Source organism: Terrapene carolina, unplaced genomic scaffold (assembly GCF_002925995.2).
Source record: "Terrapene carolina triunguis isolate 2854851 unplaced genomic scaffold, T_m_triunguis-2.0 Scaffold84, whole genome shotgun sequence".
In the NCBI taxonomy this organism is placed as follows: domain Eukaryota; kingdom Metazoa; phylum Chordata; order Testudines; family Emydidae; genus Terrapene; species Terrapene triunguis.
In genome coordinates, this window is record NW_020664435.1 from 15,258,893 (window position 1) to 15,278,774 (window position 19,882).

At 39.3% G+C, this 19,882-nt stretch overlaps 1 protein-coding gene and 1 long non-coding RNA gene across 2 annotated transcripts in view; one reads left to right on the forward strand and one right to left on the reverse strand.

The window, feature by feature from the left end:
• Positions 1–15,119: 15,119 nt before the first annotated feature.
• Positions 15,120–19,882, forward strand: part of LOC113406205 — a 7,904-nt gene continuing 3,141 nt past the window's right edge. The window contains exon 1 of the long non-coding RNA XR_003369688.1: positions 15,120–15,161. This is a non-coding gene — a long non-coding RNA (uncharacterized LOC113406205). The remainder of the gene's footprint in view (positions 15,162–19,882) is intronic.
• Positions 17,203–19,882, reverse strand: part of SNX10 (sorting nexin 10) — a 35,796-nt gene continuing 33,116 nt past the window's right edge. The window contains exon 6 of the mRNA XM_029910979.1: positions 17,203–19,462. Within this exon, the coding sequence (XP_029766839.1) occupies positions 19,381–19,462 (82 nt within the window). The 3' untranslated portion in view covers positions 17,203–19,380. The remainder of the gene's footprint in view (positions 19,463–19,882) is intronic.

Below are 19,882 nucleotides of genomic sequence, written 5' to 3' on the forward strand. Positions count from 1 at the left end.
CACAGGAAAATGTTGGCAGAATAATAGGAAAGATTTCCTACCAGTGAGACCTGAGACTGTAATAGTCCCCCAAGGGAGGTGATAGAAGTCCTTGCACTTGAGTAATTTAAAACTAGATTGGGTAAAACACTAGGGAATATTCTGTTGGGAGCAATCCTGCACTGGTAGTGGAATAGAGACAGGATAACCTAATTGGTCTTTTTCAGGCAGAACTGGGAGTCTGATATGAGTGATCTGCCCCTCAGGCATTAGGTCTTAGCACGACCATTTTGTATCACTAAATGCCTGTTCCTGATTTTATGGATGGACAACTCAATGAACTTCTAGGTTTGGTTAGCGGACATGAATATTGTAGTATCTGATGTGGGGCAAAGAAACGTTAGCCCTGTATTTAGCCCTGATGGCAGATAACAGGATTTGTGATTCTGATGCAGAATGTTGGGGTTGCAAACTAACTTTTTGCTGCAGAGTTGAATGGTTGGCTACCAGTTTTCTTTTGATGGTCTTGATATTTTGATGCCTTGAAAAAGAAAGCATATGCTCTTAGCTAGGGTCATCCAGATAGGCTGAAATATTTTTATCTTATGGCATCCTGAGATGATTGTCATTCTGGATCCCAAAATATGACTTGGTTCAACAACGAGGTTCATATGATATTGTGTATTAAAATACAACAGAATGCCACTGATGTGTTAGCATCTCATGTGTAGATTATTGTCTTCTTATTTGCATGTGCTAATTATGTACTTCAGACATCATATTGAAAGACTTTTTAAACATAAATTTAGCAGTTAAGCTCAAAATATCTTTTTGGGATTGACAAATGTTCATTCTGAGTCCCACAATGACAGGTGTTTGTCTCAAAAAGGTATTTCTCTCGCCTTTTTTTTTACCCCAAAAGACATGAACTCATAGCTTTTGTTGTTGTTAAATAGAACGATTTTTTGTCTTCCCCCACAAAAAGTAGAGGCAGCTAGACATCAAGTTGAAGGCATGCTAATAAAGTGATACATTAAATTCTTTGATTGTGTGGACACAACTACCCAATGGCCTACTGCCTCTATCCAGATGCTCCAGTCTTCATTCAGCTAAACATAACTTGTGAAGTCAGGTTATAACTGGCTACAGACTCGGAGTATGAGCTAAAGGATTTTCATTGCTCCACAATTAGGCATTTTAAATGAACTACACACATGTCACACAGACACACACTCCCATGTGTGACATATTCTGCCCAGTGCACAGAAGACAACACAAGCAAGTACATAACATGGCAAGCATCACTCTACGCATGAGTCTATGTGCAGTATTGTTCCTGTTGTTGTTTTTGAAATATGAGAATTTATTGCACATTTCTGATCCTAACATTCTAACACCCAAACATGGTTCACTTTATTTTAGTGTTTATTGGAACTTCAGTCTCGTAAGAAGTAAAACATGCAGTAGTCTATTGAATTTTAAGTTCTGGGTGGATGCAGAAAATCTCTACCTATACATTACTATAGTCAGATAGCTGTACATTTATTTACAAAGTGAAGTTACAATATGCATTCTCAACACCCTTCTTAGAGGATGCTCCTGTTACAAGTTCAAAGCAGGGAAGAGCAAAATGGACAGCAGTTTACCAACATTTTAAAACTATGAACTGCAGCTAAAGAGGACTAATGGCCACTTTCTTTTTCAGCAACTTCTCAAACCTACGCTAATGAGTAGACTTAGAGATTTTCTTCATTTAGCATTTCTCATTATTAATAAATTTTGCACTGACAACTACAAAGTGAACACTTTGGATTTATGCACCTAACCTAATTACATATGCTGCATGTACGCATTTCATTATTTACTTGACAGATTCATTCCTTGGCATCATAAATAATTAAAGAAGGATCAAATATTAACAATCAGACACATGTTAATTCTCCTCAAATCTGTGGAAACAAACACATTTTATTTTCTGTTCAACAAAGACTGAATAAAATGTTTGCATTGGAAGGGTTGATGCTTTTTGTTAATAAATAAAGTTCTTGATCTTCATTTTTATTTTACTTACAATGAAAAATTAAAATGTACAATGGTTCCATGGTTCCTGGAAAACTTGTAACTATTTTTAATAATCATAAAATGTTAGTAATTCCTTCCTGACAGCTAATAAATGAAACATTTTGGTTTGGTATTTGTCTGGCAATTTCAAAGTTAGGAAATTTCAAAGATAAGGTCTAACCCTACTCGCATTAAAGTCGATGGCAAACTCCTCAGCTGGGACAGGATTGGTTCCATAGTTTTCATTATTAGCCAATAGCAATAATTTGTGCCTCTCTAAAAAATGAATAAATAAATGTGTAGGCAAATTATTTGGTGTTTATTCTGATGAAACAAAGACCTGATTCTGTGCTGAATGCCCACAACTCCCAGTGAAGTCAATAGGAGTCACAGATGCTTAGCACCTCTCAGGTTCAGACCCCAGTATTAATAAAGCGCCAGATTCTCCCCCCGTCCACTTATTCACTCTGATTAGTATCTTACTCTGCAAGGAGTTCCACTGAAATCAGTGGGGCTTTCCGTGAAGTAAGGTACTACACAATGGGAGTCACGGTAGCACAGTCTGGCCCAACAGCCTGTATGGTACAGTGTGCCTGCTGTGAATTGCTAGCGCCCGTAACTCCCAGTCTCAGGAGGCACTCAACACCTTACAGGATTTGGTCTGTTACCTTTTACTGCTTAAGCTTTAAATTATAATTAAATCTTCAAGTGAATTATTTGTGACCAGAACTACTTCCCAATAACAAACCTATCTGAACTCTCTTGCTGTGTGAACTAAATTGATGTTTAAATATTTTTCTACACATTATTCAATCTCCCCATTTGATCAGAAATATTCTCGGATTTGATCAAATTTACTTTTGGATATCACCTCCCACAATTTCATCATTTTAAAGGTGTTAAAAATTCAGAAATTGCCACATTATTCATCATGCAAGATTAATGTCAACCTGACAGGTTTTGTAAAGATACAATTTTTTTTTCCTGAGTGCACATAACCATATCTGTGTGAGATATATCTTGGTTGTTGAATATTGATTATTCCTATCTCCTTTCTTATTTCTGATGCTAAAGAGAGAATATTAGGGTGTGATTGTCAGGGTTAGTGTCTCTCTGACCTACACTTGTACGATTAATAATTTATGAGTTGATTTGAAATAGATCTCTGTGAAATGAGCTAGCAATAAGCTGAGCTGTCTGAGATGACAAAGATTCAGAACAGGGCAACTCATGTACATCAGCTTCTCAGGTTCAATTTAAAAGCAAAATGAAACAAAAACTCAATACGCCTGATGCAGTAGTTAGGAGTTTGTTATCTGAATGCACAAAAAATATCACTGTTCCCTATTAAAAGTTAAATCTGGAAAACAGATGATTTATCAGCTTTCGGTCAAACTTTCTAAAGCATTCAGTTTCTTTATATATAAATATTTAGTGGAGAATGAATGAGCACTGCAATGTGAGAGAGAAGAGAATTTGTTGGTTAACCCTATAGCTGCTGACTATAATTGAAGTGTGAAGCAATATCAGTTCAGGAACACAAACCCACCCTGCAAACCCGTATTCACATGCGCAGTGCTTACGTGAGTAGTCTCCTTGACTTAAAAAGATAACTCTGAGGCAAGTAAGGATCAGGCCCCAAAAATGAGATCCTGCTCTGTTGTGCAGATTTGGTACAAGTCGGAGAGGTGCTGTAGCACACCTGCTGAATGTGTACACTACCATTTATGTCAATATAACTTATGTCGCTCAGGGGTGTGCACCAGTTCTAAGTCAGCTGCGAGGCGCCGGCCGAGGTGGAACGCCGCCCCGAACCCCATCTCCGCTGAGAGAGAGAGGGTACTTGCATCTCAAGGAAGCCACTCCTTGCAGCATTCAGCCCTTTAATTTTCAAAGTCCATTGCATTTGTTTTGCAGACTAGGTTCATCAGTTAGGGTAGGATCCTGCAAACATGTACTCACAACAGTCTCTCTGAATTAAACAGAGCCACGTCCTGATACCTTTATTCACGTTCAATACTTTACGCCACAAATAGGCCCCTTGACGTCAATAGGATTATTTTGAAGTCATGTGCTATTGAACAAGTAATGGTATCAGAATAGGACCCATAAGGACCACCCACGTGAATGTTTACAGGAGGGGCCTCAATGGGATTGCTTCTCTGAGTAAGGTCCAGGTTATTGATGGACAATGTTCTTTTCTCAGTTATTTCTAACCCATTGAAATAGTGTTGTCTAGTTTGCCCATCAAACTCATTTATGTGATCCTAAAATGCTTAATCTGGATGGAGATGTCACAGAGCTTTTTCTTCTGTGATGTGCTACAAAAAATGTGGATCAAGTAAATATGTAGTTTACCTTTATGTGAAGGAGAAAGTTATTCAAAGCAACATACAGCCAACATGCGGAAACCTAGAAACTAGTTAATGCCTTGTAACAAGTCTGAAATGAAGATGTTCAACCAAGAAAATGACATTAAGCAGCACTAGCTAAGGCAGAAAAGAACAGCTTGTCAGAATCATGTGAGTGTTGTAGTGACATATAGACAATAAAATGGGATGACACAGGCTCTTCTCAGTGGGAGTGTTTTCTCCTGCTATCTCTTGGGAGCTTCAGTGCACTCTCTTTGTAGGAAAGCTTTCCACTAAAAAATGGCAGCAAGCCCCTTGGAGGTCTTATTAAAATTCTTCCTCTATGCTGTAAAATACGTTGTATATGGCAGATGACAGTACCCCAACAGTTAATGCTGTATAGTGTAAAAGAAAGTAGCAGAGGCCATCATACCAGCTACTGACATATTCCAGGAAAACTGCACAGTTGGCATCTTGGAACAGGAAATTAATCAGGAGGGAGAATCAGTTCATAATCCCATGTGCAGCAGGTGTCTAAAGTCATTATTTATTATTTACTACACATAGTATCAAATGTGTATTTCACAGACAAATACAAGGGCAAGGTCCATGCCCGGAAGCACTTACAATTTATACATGTAATCCTGAAAGATGCTGAGGGCCTCCTGGGACAAACTGAGTACCTTCACCTCTAACAGAAGATAATTTTCGCACATCTCAGGAGGTCCTGCTTGCCTTTCTCACATGAACAGTCATACTGACCCCTAGGGTCTTCTAAGTCTTGTAAGTAAAGGGAGGATTTGTCTCTTGCCATGCGACCTTAGGTAAGTCTAACCCTTGAACTCTCTGTACTTCAAGTTTCTACATCCATATACTATTAGTACCTTCCTACATGACAAGAGAGCTCTGAGACTTAAGCCTGGGAGAGACTGTGAAACATCATGGTCTCACATGCCAAAATATGCAGACAATACCCAGATCTTAAACATCGCTCCCATTAGGGATCCCAAAATTAGCATGTGGTTGAAGAACGGCTGGTGGAAGCTAAACCAAAGCAAAACGGACATGAGTATAGTGCAACAGGGAAAGCATTCAGAGGACTGGCCGAAATGATAACAACTGAGGGTGTCGCTCCTCCAGTCATTCAGAGAATGAACAGTCTCTGGGTCATTCTAAACCAGAAAATCTTCCTCCTGCTAGCCAGAAGGCTTAAACCTCATCTAAACAGACATGGACCAAGCCACAATGATCCACACATTTGTGACCTCCTGCCTGTTACTGCAATGCACTGTAGCTGGGAATTAATCCAAAGTCTCTGAAGAAACTTCAGCTGATGCACAATATGACAACTACCCTGTTAAGTAACACAGGTCAATGCAAACAGCCCCTCAATGCTTTCTGCAAACTGCACCGACTTCCCAAAGAATTTTGGACTGAACTCCAAGTTCTGGTCTTGATCTTTATGGTTTCAATCCTGCAAATGCTGAACTCTCTGACCCTGATCCAGCAAAGCACTTAAGCAAGTGAATCTTCAGAAGGAAATGTAAGACCCAGATCTTTCCCACCAGAACCAACCCCACCCAGGGAGATGGGAAACAAGGAGGGGAAGACTAATATGAAAATCATACTAAGCGAATGGATGTTACTCAAGGGAAAGAAGAGAAAGAGCCTCTTACTACAGGCTCATGGAATAGAGGGAGAGAACAAGAGTTCAATTATTTACAAATTCTGGCCTTTATTAAATTTATTGTAATGCATTCAGAGGCCACTGTGATTAGACAGGGAGACAGACAGACATATGGTAAAGGATCTGAAGTCCTCAGATGCAGCCCCTGACACCAATGGGCACAGCAGAGGGTGAGCAGGAGTAAAGGAGTCAACCTATTCCTTGAGTCTCAGGCTGTCTTTATGCCAAGTCCGGCATAGTTAAAGCTAATGAAAAGAAGCTGTATTGTTTTATGTGAAGAATATAAAATCAGGGCCAATCCTGTAAAATCCTACTCAAGTGTGTCTTAGTCATAGGCATAAGGACTCTTCTTGTCAGTCAAGGCTGCAGAAATGAGTCTTAAATATAGAACAAGAAAATATGTGTTTCTCTGTAACTGCTTGATAGCCACTGTGTTAGCAATGGAAGACAAAAATCTTACTCTGTAAGTGCATGTGATTTCTGGTAACATGCAAACACATACCTGTGAAATAAGAAACAACATTTTGTTTTGTTTTTAAATACAAGCTGTTTGCATAATTCTTCCTGGCCAGAAACCTGTACAAAAGGCATTAAGGGGAAAAGACCTGTTCAGAAAATAAAATATAGATCTCAACACATTTTCAATGTATTTGGTTAAATTGATTGTCATGTGCTATAAGTTTTATATCTCTAAAATAAGAAGTTGTAAAATAAGATCAATTTTCAAGAACTAATTTTATTATAATATGAGAAAATAATAATGGAGGGCCATATCATAGCATAATTTGAACAACAGAACTCCCACTTATGGGGAGTTCTGCTTGAAATTGACAATCCTATGTGGCCCAGATTTATTATAATGTATATTTAAGAGCTGATTCTGCAACACTTACTCAATGAGTAGTCCTTACTTATGCTAGTAGTCCCAATAATTTTAATAGGGGCTACTAATGACTGCAGGATTGGCCCAAAATCAATCTCTTTCCTACAATTTCTAATCAACACCAATCTTGCTTTCTCAGGCACCAATTCCAATGGTAACACCTATTGATATTAACAAGACTACCACATTGCTACTAACTTCCCTAAAAGGAAATTCTGTCGATGCTGCTCATTTAACCAATATGTACAAGCGTACACTAATTACCTCCCTCTTCTCTCCCCTTCTCTGACTCTGTAATCAGCAAGGTGAGTACGCTGCTTCTCCCTTCCCCAAAATAAATACAGAACTCTACTATGGGTGCTGTAGCCTGAAAAATACTTTGACCAATGTTATCAAATGTCACTAGTAATTTTGGATGCCCTGGTGTTTGAGTGCCCAACCTGAAATGCACCAAAAGGGACCTGATTTTGAGTGGGTGGGTGCTCATTGCCCTCTGAAAATTAGGTGTTTTTGAGATGTCTTGAGTTGCGCATCCAAAAATTGAGGCCCCAGAAATCATATTTTTAAAAGTATTCTGCATCCACAATTGTGGCCAGATTTTCAAAAGAGCTTGTTACCTAGCGTCTCCCACTGGGAATGGGAAGTCCTTTATAACACAGAAAGAAATAAGAAACAGACAATTGCTATTCCTTTCCAAGATTGCAACAGACTTTCTGTGCAACCATGGGTAAGTCACTTAACTGCTCTACGGCTCAGTTTTCCCATCTGTAAAACAATAGTACCTACCTCCTGAGGTGTTTTGAGACTTAATTAATTGTTAACAAAGGACACTGAAGTGCCATCTTTTATATCAAGAAGTAGCAGCAATAATTGGGAAGCTTAACATGAACAGTGTGTCTAATGCATTTTCCAGCCCTATACTATGAAATTAGCCAACCAATTGCTATACATAAGGTACAGTATGGATGAAGCTGTTTCTTGATGCTTGGTGAAATCAATGGGGCAAAATTCCCATTGTCTTCTGTGGAGTTAGGATTTCACTCTGAGAGTGCTGGTGAAAGTACTCCATGCTGTGCTACTTTACTACCCACCTAGACGTATACTAAATTCCCCAGAGAGAAGAAATGGGCCCCAAATACCACAAAAAGCAAAATATAGTCCTGTGTCTTCAAAAAACACTGAGGACTTATCTACATGGGGAATTCACAGGGTAGTTAGTGTGAAACAGCTAGCGTACGCATTAAAACTGCAATAGCTGTTCCACACTATCGCTCTGGAGGGACACTCTGATTCCACACTAGGGCTCCATCTACACTGCACACAACTGGCATAGTATGTAGGGTATGGGGTGAAATCCAGACTAGTAAGGGGTTGTGTCACCACCTGCCCGGTAACCCTCGGTGCATGAAATGCCCCACTACTGTGGCTCACAGCCTAGACACCAGCAGCTAGGGTGACCAGATGTCCCGATTTTATAGGGACAGTCCCGATTTTTGGGTCTTTTTCTTATATAGGCTCCTATTACCCCCCAACCCCTGTCCCGATTTTTCACATTTGCTGTCTGGTCACCCTACCAGCAGCCAACAGACAAACATGCAGGTCACACCCAAGCGTCTGCGTACTGCACATCCCTGGATCAGCAACTCTGGCTCCAGCATCCTGTCTGTAGCACAACAGCCTCACCCTGGCCTCCACCAGCCTTAGTTACTACTTACAGAGTGACCTCAACACACTCCCAGTCCCAAGTTTTCCCCAAACCATGTGCTCTGCAAGTGCCCAGCCCTCTCCTGAACAATTCAGAGAAATAATAATAAGGTCCATTTGCTCCTTAAAGAGACAAAAGCACATTACAGCTTATTAACTTGACTGAGGTAAAAACACCTTTCCCTTCAAACAGCACTGATTTGGTTTATAGTAAAAACAAAACAGATCTGTTAACAATAGGACATGGTTAAGTGATGCCAAGTGAAAGAAATAAAAATAGAGATACACCTCTACCTCGATATAACGCTGTCCTCGGGAGCCAAAAAATCTTACCGCGTTATAGGTGAAACCGTGTTATATTGAACTTGCTTTGATCCACCAGAGTGCGCAGCCCCGCCCCCCCCCGGAGCACTGCTTTACCACGTTATATCCGAATTCATGTTATATCAGGTCGCGTTATATCGAGGTAGTGGTGTAGTTACAAGCAAATAAAAGTGAAAATGCATTTCAAAATCTAAAACTTAATCTAGCACAGTACAGGCTTTGTTCAAGATGGTTCCTCTTGCCAGTCATTCTTCTTCCCAGCCATGGCTGACTTTCCTTCAATCAGGACCTTCCACGGAAGCACAAGGTGCTGGGTTCCCTTGTCTTCCTAGGTGAAAGATCTTTGCCCATGCAGGTTTCTCACCTATATTCAGTTCTCAGAGACTGCATTCCCTCCTTGGTTGAAGGACCCATCTTTCTCAGCTTGCGAGAGCTCTGGCCCCTTGTGACTGTCCAGTGATGGATGCCAAAATGGCTTTCTGTCTCTGCTTAAATCTCTCAAAGTTCAGTGACCTTGTTTCAAGAGGAAGGATGACCTCATGCTGTTCTTCTCTTCCTGTGGGCTTCCCATTCCTTTGCTGATTTAATGTAAATGAAGCTTCCATTGTTGTTGTCACACCTTACTTAATTTCATTGGTGACAGATAGATTGCTGTGATGGTCCCTCCTGTCTGGGAGAGACGTGTTTTTCCCTTTGTTTGGTCACAGATTGTAAAGCATAATGGAAAAAAGTATCCATAATTCTTTATGCAGTATTAATACATACAATTAACAATGATATTAATCACCAGTGGGTCATAGGCTTTCAGAAAAAACTTCACTCGTTAAACTTTTATCGTATAGTAATATTGTACATAATCAGTTGAGTCAGCTGCTTGTCACTTGAGGTTCAGATCCCTCTCTTGATAGCGCAGATAAAATTTCTCTCTACTGCTGGTGTGTAGACGCCTCACCAAGCTGTCTCCTTCCCCTCTTGTTAGCTTGGTTTACCTTATATGTAAATGGATCTTCACTGTGTCTGCCTGAAGAACAGACTGGTCAGAGAAGCAAACACTTTCCTTTGTCTAGAGTAGACCTGTTTACCAACTCCCCCTGACATGCCTGGATTAAACACACTTTAGTCATAATTTCAGCATATGTCCATAACTCTTAATACACACCACAACATACATCACACAAGAATATTAATTATCAGTGAGTTATTAGATTTCCAATGACATATTACATTATACCTTTTAGATACCATTTATAACCATAATGAGTTGGGGTACACTGAACTGATCAGGCCAGCTGAAATTCATTACCTGATACCACTGAGATCCTTGCCCTCTGGCACTGGGATGATCTTAGGATAACAATGGGTAGCTATACACTGCAGTGAAGAGCATAGATAGATGTAACTTGAGAGTAGAAATATGAGAAACAGAAATGAGAATGGTGTTTACAGCCTTACTCATCATTACTATTTATTATCCAACATTCAAGAACCAGGACCTAGAGAAAAAGTAGACATCTAAAAATGTTTACTACATGAAATCAATTGCATTACAATACAGATTAGAAAACAAAATAATCAAAAGTTTGCCTGCCATATTTTGCATAAATAAAAATACATCCTGATAGGCTCAAATCAGACTTTCATCGGTGTACAGGCAAAAATTAACTACATTCAAAAAAGGCCACCTGTTGGTTCAAAGAGGACATAATTTTAACCTAAGTTGCATGTAGGAAAGGGGACTTTTTCAACTTGAGCGTAAGCAGCAAACAAGATGATACTAAAATAACGGTAACAATCCACCATTTGAATGAAATCCTGGCCCCACAGAAATCAATGGAAGTTTGGCCATTGACTTCAATGGGGCCACCATTTCATCCTTCATCGGGTCTAGGCAGAAATTTGTATTTACCCTCTATAAATAAACTAAACTTTTAATGAGTCATATATGTTTGTATTCTTCAGGTACAAAATATCTGAAGCAAAAATGAATTAGTTTGGAAGGTTTGACTATACTGAATTATAATATACACAGTTTTTGCCTTGCATTGTATGTTAATCATCTCAGAACAAAATAAAAATCTGATCTTAAAGTTTCTATGACACTTGATGTTTGTTTTTTTAACCAACATATATCTTGCAAAAACCTTCACTCTTACTAATAATAACCACTAACTTTCATTTTGCAAGCATACAAAATACCAGATAATATTATGTAAAGAATGTAAATGATTCATACTTTGAATTTGTTCACCTGAAAGAATCAAAGAGGATGAAAATACTTAAAAATACAGGACCTACAAATAAACAAAATCTTAAACATGCTTTGGTTTGTTGTTTTTAAATAATGTGAAGCTTCACCATATGCCAGCACATTTAATTTAACAAGGAAATTAGTTACGCTTGATCAACACTTAATGAGAGTAAAAATTTGGTAAAATGTATACTTACAGTGTAAACTGAGCTGTTTGCTGTTCTTGATCACTAAGAACAGCAAGTACAGAATCAGTGAAGCGACTGTTAGGACAGATTCATGTAAATCTGTAAAAGATAAATGTTGTCTTACCTGTGGATAAATAAGGTCTCCATGGCATATGTTAAGATTAATTTATCGGGAAGCAATAAAAAGATACACTTTAAAGGGGTATGATCAACTTGCAATCTGGTCTTTTTTAAATAAAATGAGTTAAGCCTATTATCAGTATTATTATCTGACATTTATATGGGCAGTCTAAAGGCCATCATTGTGCTAGGCACTATCCAAATGCATAATTAATCATAGATCTGCTTAAAGAGCACAAATCTGACTGTATTTTTGGTACCACATTTGCCCCCTGCCAAATGTTGTGGTTTCACCGCCATATTTGCCTATTTTTAATGCTGTTCTCTCTCTTTTGCTATTGTGCAGAAGATCCACACAAATAAAAGAGAGATCTAGTGCAGTCACTATGCCAGGGAACCACTGAAAGTGACTAGATACAACTTGCAGTCAAATGCACAAAGTAGAGAAACCAGAAAAAAGGAAGAAATGTCTAAGACTGTTTCCTTCCAGATATAAGCTGGAGTCTGGATACCTTATTATTACATTAGTGCCCAGAGACCACAATGGAGATTGGGGCCTCTTTATGCCAGACACTGTACAAACACATAGTCAGAGACAGTCCCTAAATAGGGAAAACAGACAAAGGATGGGAAAGGCAGTATTATTATCCTCCATTTTAAAATTGGAAACGGAGGCACAGAAGAATTAAAAGCTTTGCTAAGGTCACACCAGTAGTCTGTGGACAAGCCAGAAATTTAACCTAGATCTCTTGATCCAATCCCTTAACCATAAAACCACCTTTCCACACTGCTGAAGAGATGACTCATAAATTCTGCACAGAGGGACTAGGGCACATATTAAAGTGCAGGCACCTCAACAGATTCATTATTTTTGCACAAGACTGTGTGTAGCCCACTGTCTAGGAGACAGTAAGTGTGCTCCAGAGAAGGCCAGCCTCCATTATGAGTTGCCCTGTTGTGCTCACTTACAACTAAAGCATTGCACCAACTCTCTTTTGGCCTAAACCTAGAATCTCCTGGCTTCTGCAGCCTTTGACTCTCAGGCTCTGTGCTACAGGCAGAGAATGTTTTGCAGAAACGTCTGCCTCCTCACATTTAAACCTTAAACTTCCCCCAGAACATCTTCAGCCTGTGGCCTTGTCCTCTCCCTTTAGCTCCAGGTAGCTGCACTCTCATTATGATTGGTATTAAGGTTTTCATTCAGCTGCAAATGCTTGGAACTTATATAAATATTAGCAGAGTGAGCAAAAGGGCCACTCTTCCCTATACCACCAGGGTAATATCTCCCCCCCCCCCCCCCCCACCCCGACACACACACACACACTTTTTTTGTCTCCCCTATCACCCATTATCCCTTTAATGCAGAGCAGGGCTGCTGATTACAAAAGAGGCAGTTTGACTCCAGCAATAGGTCTTCTTCACTAATCCTCACTGTCATGGAAATTCCAGCTGCTGCAAGAATAAGAGGTTCAATCCATATTTGCCAGCTCTAATATGAAATCTGTCAGGGCCCAAATTAATGAGTTCCAAATTCCTTACATCACGATAACAGGTTAAGACTGGTCAATTAATTACATAAATCCTTCCCGATTCATTGTGCATTTGCAGGCAAGATTGTGTCTTACATTACTCCATGACACAGGGCCTTTTGGCTCTTGTTGTTCCGCAGAAAGGGCCCCATTTAAAGGCAGCCTGCCTGCCACAGCGAAGTGTTAAATGTCACGCATTAGATTTGCACTTTTCTGTAATTGCTTTAGTTAAAAAAAATAAATTAATTAAAGGGCTTAGAGCTGCTGTGTGTGGGAGGGGAAGGGGAGGAATTAAGGAGTGGGCCCCTCAGAAACCCATTGTCTTGCCTCACACAATCTAACACCCCAGCAATAACTGCCATTGCACATGGGGAAGGTGGATCTATATGTATTTTATAGCAATGGATCCTTTTCCTTGGCCAAAGAGATGCCCAGGTCTGGGAAGGGGTGTGTGTGTGTGTGTGAGAGAGTGAGTGAGTGGGAAATGCAATGAACTCATTAAGCTCTCTCTCTCTCTGGTACATATTCTGTAATCTCCACCTCTTGGGCGAGTCCCATACAAACCAGAAGGGCCCTGTCACCCACCACAGAGATTTAGTGCATTGTTAAGAGGGGCTGGGGAGCAGATTGCTGGAGTCGAATGTCCCGGGGAGGGGAAGGTGGCGGCGGCTCAGTTTTGAGCTCTGCTCTCAACTCGTTCAATCTACCCGTGCGGGCTCTCTGCCTGGCAGCGCCTCCTTCCGGCCGCTAGGTGCATTACACACAGAGGTACCAAGAGATCTCTAGGCCCGATAGGGTCAGGCAAACTTAGCGCTGGGAAGCAGTGCCTGCCCCATGCCCAGACAGGATAGAGTCTCCCCATCTTGCACAGAGGCGATGCTCTCTTCCCAGCTGAGTCTCAGGCTCCGCACTCTCATTGCAGGCACTAGGTTTTCTAATCTAATATAAAGGAAGGACTGACCAAATTGCATTGGCTTGGCATGTGAGCAATGCACAGCGGTTATTCTGCTATTATTTTACTTTAAAATAATAATAAAATAAATAAAACCACCTCACAAACCATCAGTTCCTTCCAGTCCTGGGGGAAAGAATTCATGGGGGCACAAGTGTCGCTGCAACTAGATAAAGCCATAACGATTTGATGGAAGGTGGGGATATTGAAGGCAGCAAACAGGAAAGTGTTGGCCATGCTCTGGTAATTGCATTGATTGGGATTTGAAATGTAACTGCAGCGAGGAGCAGTCTACCCCAAATCGAAGGGACCGGTCCGGCACACTCCTCTGGGATCACACGCACTCCGAGCTGCCGCTCCTGGGCTCCCCCTTTTTGCTCTGTACACACACACACACACACACACGTACGTTTCCCCTGGCTCGGAGCCTGCCCGGAGGAGCCCAGCCGCCTGGGCTTTTGCATAACAAAGAATTCCATCAGCCCAGTGACTGGCAATAGAGGCAGCCTCCCTCCTGCTCCTGCAGCATCCCATTATCACAGCCTGGCTCACACGCACGCACCCCCCTCCCAGCCTTTTGTTTTACATTCATGGGAAAGGGGGGGGGCGGATACATTTAAAAATAAATCAACAGCGCCCTGAAAATGTCCGATCCCTGCAGAGCGCCCCAGGCACCCCCTCCAAACTCTGCTTTCTTAGGGGTTGAGGGGGGTGCTGCTGGATTCCGCCCCCCCCTCCTCCAGCATCTCCTGGTGCTTTTGTATTTTTAAAGTGGGGGCGGGTGGGTGTCTAGACCCAGATCTCATGCATGAGACTTTGGGGTTCTGGCTCTTGGGGCTGAGAAGCTGCAAATTGCTGCGTCTCCCTCCCCTCCCTTTTCCACCCCTCCCCCGCTGTTGCTAGGGTATGCGGTTGCTACGAGTTACCGGATCAAGGCCGGCTACTTCTTTACCTGACAAACAGCCCCCGGCAGAGCCTGGGCGCATGGAGGCGCCTGGAACACACTCACGGGCGGGGGGAGGGAGGGAGCGAGCTGCCGCGAGAGCCCCCTGCACACACAGTCAGTCTGTGCTTGCAGCTGCAGGAAAAACTACAGCAAGTGGGGTGGGAGGGAAGAGAGGATGAAGGCCCTGAGGTAAGAAACTAGCAAAACTCAACTGAAAGTGGTGCCAATGCTGCCTCCAGGAGTAAAGGCAGGAGGCGATGGGGGGGCTGCTGATGACTAGGCACTTGTTGGAGTAACTGTTTGCCTCTTAGCATAGAGCCAGATGGCTAGTGAGGGGAATTTATAAAGTTAGGAATTCATGGCAGGAAAAGATAGTTTGAAAGCTTCACGGCGGCCTTGGAAGAGAGCACAGGCAATGAGAGGAAAGAAGCAGGCACGGGAAGAGTTTGTGCTGCTAGATCAATTGGTGGCAAATGTCAAAAACTGTGTTCCTAACAGTGAGGAAAAGTTTTACAGTTACAGTATCAGTTAGTGAAAGGTTTGCCATGTAGCATTCTACAGGCAAGGGGAACTGGTTACTAAGATATAGCTACAAAGAGATAGCAACGTTTTGGAAAGTATATTTGGGTTGGTAAAGTTTATGATTTGCAGGTTTTTACATATGCTTTCCAGTAAATGTGCTCAGCTTTGCCTTAGTACTTGCAGTGATTTCCTCATGGAACTGGAACAGTTTTGTATTTGCCAAACTGTAGATGATGATTTTAAGTAGTATATATTGTAATTGCAAATTTAGATTTTAGAGGTATCATATCAATGAGGTATTGTTATTTAACTTTCCACAAGCAATCCTACAATAAAATTTCAAAGCTGCAAGCCATATAATATAATATTGTATAATTGCTCATGGAAAGTTGATAGGATAGGAATACTTATAAATATATACATATATGTTATGAGTATCTCCCAATTCAAGAACTCTAAATGTTCCAAACCAAAAGGAGTATTTTTGGTTCCTGTTATAAAAGATAATTAAATTATCTTCTAAATATGGTTTATTCAAATAGGCAAAAAAGCAATTTAACCTGCAATGGAATATTTTTAATTTTAAGAGGGAAAGTCTATTTTTCTTTAAGTATTGAAGGCCTTTCATGAGAAGAATCAGTCTTGACACTGGAAGTACTGAATTACATTTTTGTGTTTAAAAGAAAGAGTGCAGCATTGTAAAAGTAGTTTAACAACAACAAAAACCCCAACCTTTTTGGGATAAACATTGATCATCATTATTGATTCTACTATTGTTGTTATAACTACTTAGAAACATAAGGTTTTATTTTACCCATTCCTTGAAAGGGTTGCTAACTTTACATGCTTCTTGTATTACAAACAGATAATGTCACAAATATAATTGGATACTTTTTAATATAGTTCTGAAAAACTAACAAATCACAAATATTTCAAGAACAAAAATGCACAGAATTTGGAAAAGGTGGGCACAGAATTTAGAAATGTGTGTTGAGAAAATAAAACTGTCAAGTTTCTTACTCTTAATGTTTATAAAAAATAAGCTGTGTTATTGAATGAATTATTTTCTTTTAAAAGAGGATTTTTGTTACCTTGTTTATAGAAATGTTTCAGTTGCACTACGAGTAACAGGTTGTTGGAATGCTGATTTAGAATATCCTTAAGTTAAATATGCATTACAATTCAAAAATATAAATGACTGGGGGTATTTGTTTGTTTAACAACATATAGCACACACAAAAATATTTGAGAAACAGAAAACCGTGTAGAGTACTAAAAGTCATGAAAAAAATAAATTAGGAAATGGATTTTAAAAATAAATCTCATTTACAAGTTAAAACGTAGAGCAATTTATTTTTGTCTTATTTAATTACTTAATAATGTTCTGTTTCTACTAAGCTTTCTTATAAAAGTAGAAGTGTAGCAAAGCAGGAACAATTAAAGTGATGTAAGATTTTGGATGCAGGAGTGGCGCATTAAAAATCCTGACTGTTTGAAAAACTAGACAGAAATGTCACTTATAGTCAAAAACAACAACAAAAACCAAGAATCAAATCCCCAACAAGATGAGTTTCTTGTAGAAAAACAATATTTGATGTAGTGCTAAAATCACAACACACTAATCAAAAATTTTAAGAAGTTTTATATTTAAATTTCACAAAATAAGAAACATATCCTAAAACATTTACGATTGTTTTTTCTTGGTAAATAAACCCTAGAACAGAATATTCTTCATTATCATTTAACACGAACGTTTTCACTAATACTAGGTATACAGAGAACTCAAAAGAGTAACATTTTAAATAAATTTCCATGCAGGATAGGAAGAAGGTAATGGAACAGATTTTACAGCACAGATATAACTTGTGAAGAGTGTGATAAAGTTAATAACAATACAATTATTATGAATCCCAAGTATTTATCACTGAAACAGGCTGCTTTGCAAAAATCTCCTTAATACACAAAAGACAAGATCCCTGAATTATAATAAGTAGTCACAAAGGTTCTCCAACTCTTACATTTAAACACAGTCAGGATATGTGTTAGCAGGCCACAAAGTGTAAAGTGCATTCAATGATCTAGCTCAACATTAAAAAAAAACCAACAAAAGAAAACAATAGTATGGTAAACAAAATGATAATTAATTCCCTTCTCTAAAAAAATATTCTAGTTCTCAGTTTTTGTTCATTTCAAGATTTCTTCGCTGATGTTATGGGCAGCTTTGCGCTAAATAATAAGTCTATCAATGAGGCAACATCTTCCAAAAAAAAAAAGTCTGCACTTTGCAATAGAAGCTATCTTGCCATGATAACTTGTTGCTTTAATTAATGTTAGTGCTGTTATATGAAAATATTTTGTTGATCCTTCTACACACAAGCAGAGATGGTGACTAGATATATTTGTGCAATTCAACAAAACTGAGCAAAAGAAACAGATATTTATCTTATGAAAGTGCTACCATGATGAGAAAATTGGTTCAGAGTATTTACCTAAAAGATGAGATGTTATCCTCAAGCTCTTAAGACACACCTTTCTAAAACTAAACAGGTTCCCAGCTGGATGCTTTAAAAACACATCCACACTAACTTTTATTAGCTGGCCAATTAATTATATATTGTTTCTGTGTAAGTCACAGGTTAAAAGATACTAACTACTGTATCTTTGTCAGAGACAAAATCCATACTGGACCTGAACTTGCAGCACTGAAATCCAGAGGAGTTTTGCCATTATTTCAATGGGAACAGGATCAGACCCACTGCCTTGTCTTTAATAGCAGTTAAACGTCAAATATAAATAAACATTGAAACATTTTCTATTGACAGGCTCTGGGACAAGTTAACTCCTAGTTGCTGCTATAAAGAGCAAAAGTAGATTATAACAAATGTTTGTGGTTAAAAAGTTGTGTTCAAGCCTGCCATTTGTGAAAAAGTCAATATTTCAATGTGTTTACTACAGTAAAAGTGAAATTAATAACTCCAGTTATTTCAGTTTGTACCCAACAGCTTAGAATTCTATATTCGAACAACGTGTTATATCTATGTGACTATCATCCTTTCGGAAAGACAGTTTCACTTCATTTAAAATGTTAACCTAGAACACTTAGCTAACATTTTCAAACATAGGTCCCTAAAGTTAGATACCTAGAGTGAAATGTTGGCCCTGTCGAAGTCAGTGCAAAATGCCCATTGACTTCAGTGGGGCCAGATTTTACACATGATTTTCACAGGGAGGGAGCAACCATAACTCCCACTACCTTCCATGAGAGCTGAAGGTTTTCAGCACCCCTTGAAAATCATGTCACATTTATGTGCCTAACTTTAGGCATCTATGTTTGAAAATGTTGGCCTCTGGCTCTTGTGCATGATAAGAGCAAGTTTTCCCATAAACATTGGAGAAAGGCTGAGGGAAGATAGTCTATATCTCCAATTGTCAGCAACAAATAGTACAGATTCTGTTTTCCTTAAGTCACCATGCTATTTTTAAAAGTTAATACCCTCTGGTCTATATAACTTCATTACCAATGTCACACAACTGGTTAGAGTGAAACTTCTCTGGTATAAAGTACACAAAATTGCTTTGAGTATATTTTAATTTGATACATCACTTTTAAACTAATGTAAAATACCTTTATTTTTTAAGATCTAAAATACATCGTCACCCAGGGAAATATTTTATCAGCCATACTTGGCAATAGAGCACCACTAGCCTAATATTTGTCAAGATTTTAATGGCTGCATAAACCTAAATGTAATAGGCAACATGTAAAAATAAATCAGTGCAATTTAATAAAAGCAACAAACAAAGAAACAGTTTCAAAGCTATGGTTTGAAAATTGAGAGAGAAAATTATTTTGCGGGTCTTAGGATGGCAATATACAAGTGATTTTTCAGGATTCTTCAGGGACTGTGCTTGCTTTACATCCATGTGAAATGCTGTCATCACTACTGTGTCCAAGCCCGGAGGATGAACTACAGAGAAGGGGAGAAAAAAAATAAAGAAAGGAAATTGGTTTTCACAACACACTCAAAGCCTGAGTAACAGAGGAGAACTTTAATTATCTCCAGTCACAAAGAGAGACAGGAAATTTGGACTTTTAATTAGCCATTTGGAGTGCAGTTGGATATTTTTTTTAGCAAGATAATTTAAACGCGAATAATTCAAGTCTGACTAAATGAAATTCACATAATCAGAATGCAGATAATTGAATTTCTACTGCATTCATTAATTCAGTGTGGAGGTGTGTGTGAAGACTTCTATGATGAGCTGTCACAGCTCAATAAAATCTCAGTCAATTAATTTTTTCATTATCTTAGTATTACATCAACAAAAAAGTGAAGTGTGTGTGTGTGTGTGTGTGTGTGTGTGTGTGTGTGTGTGTGTGTGTGTGT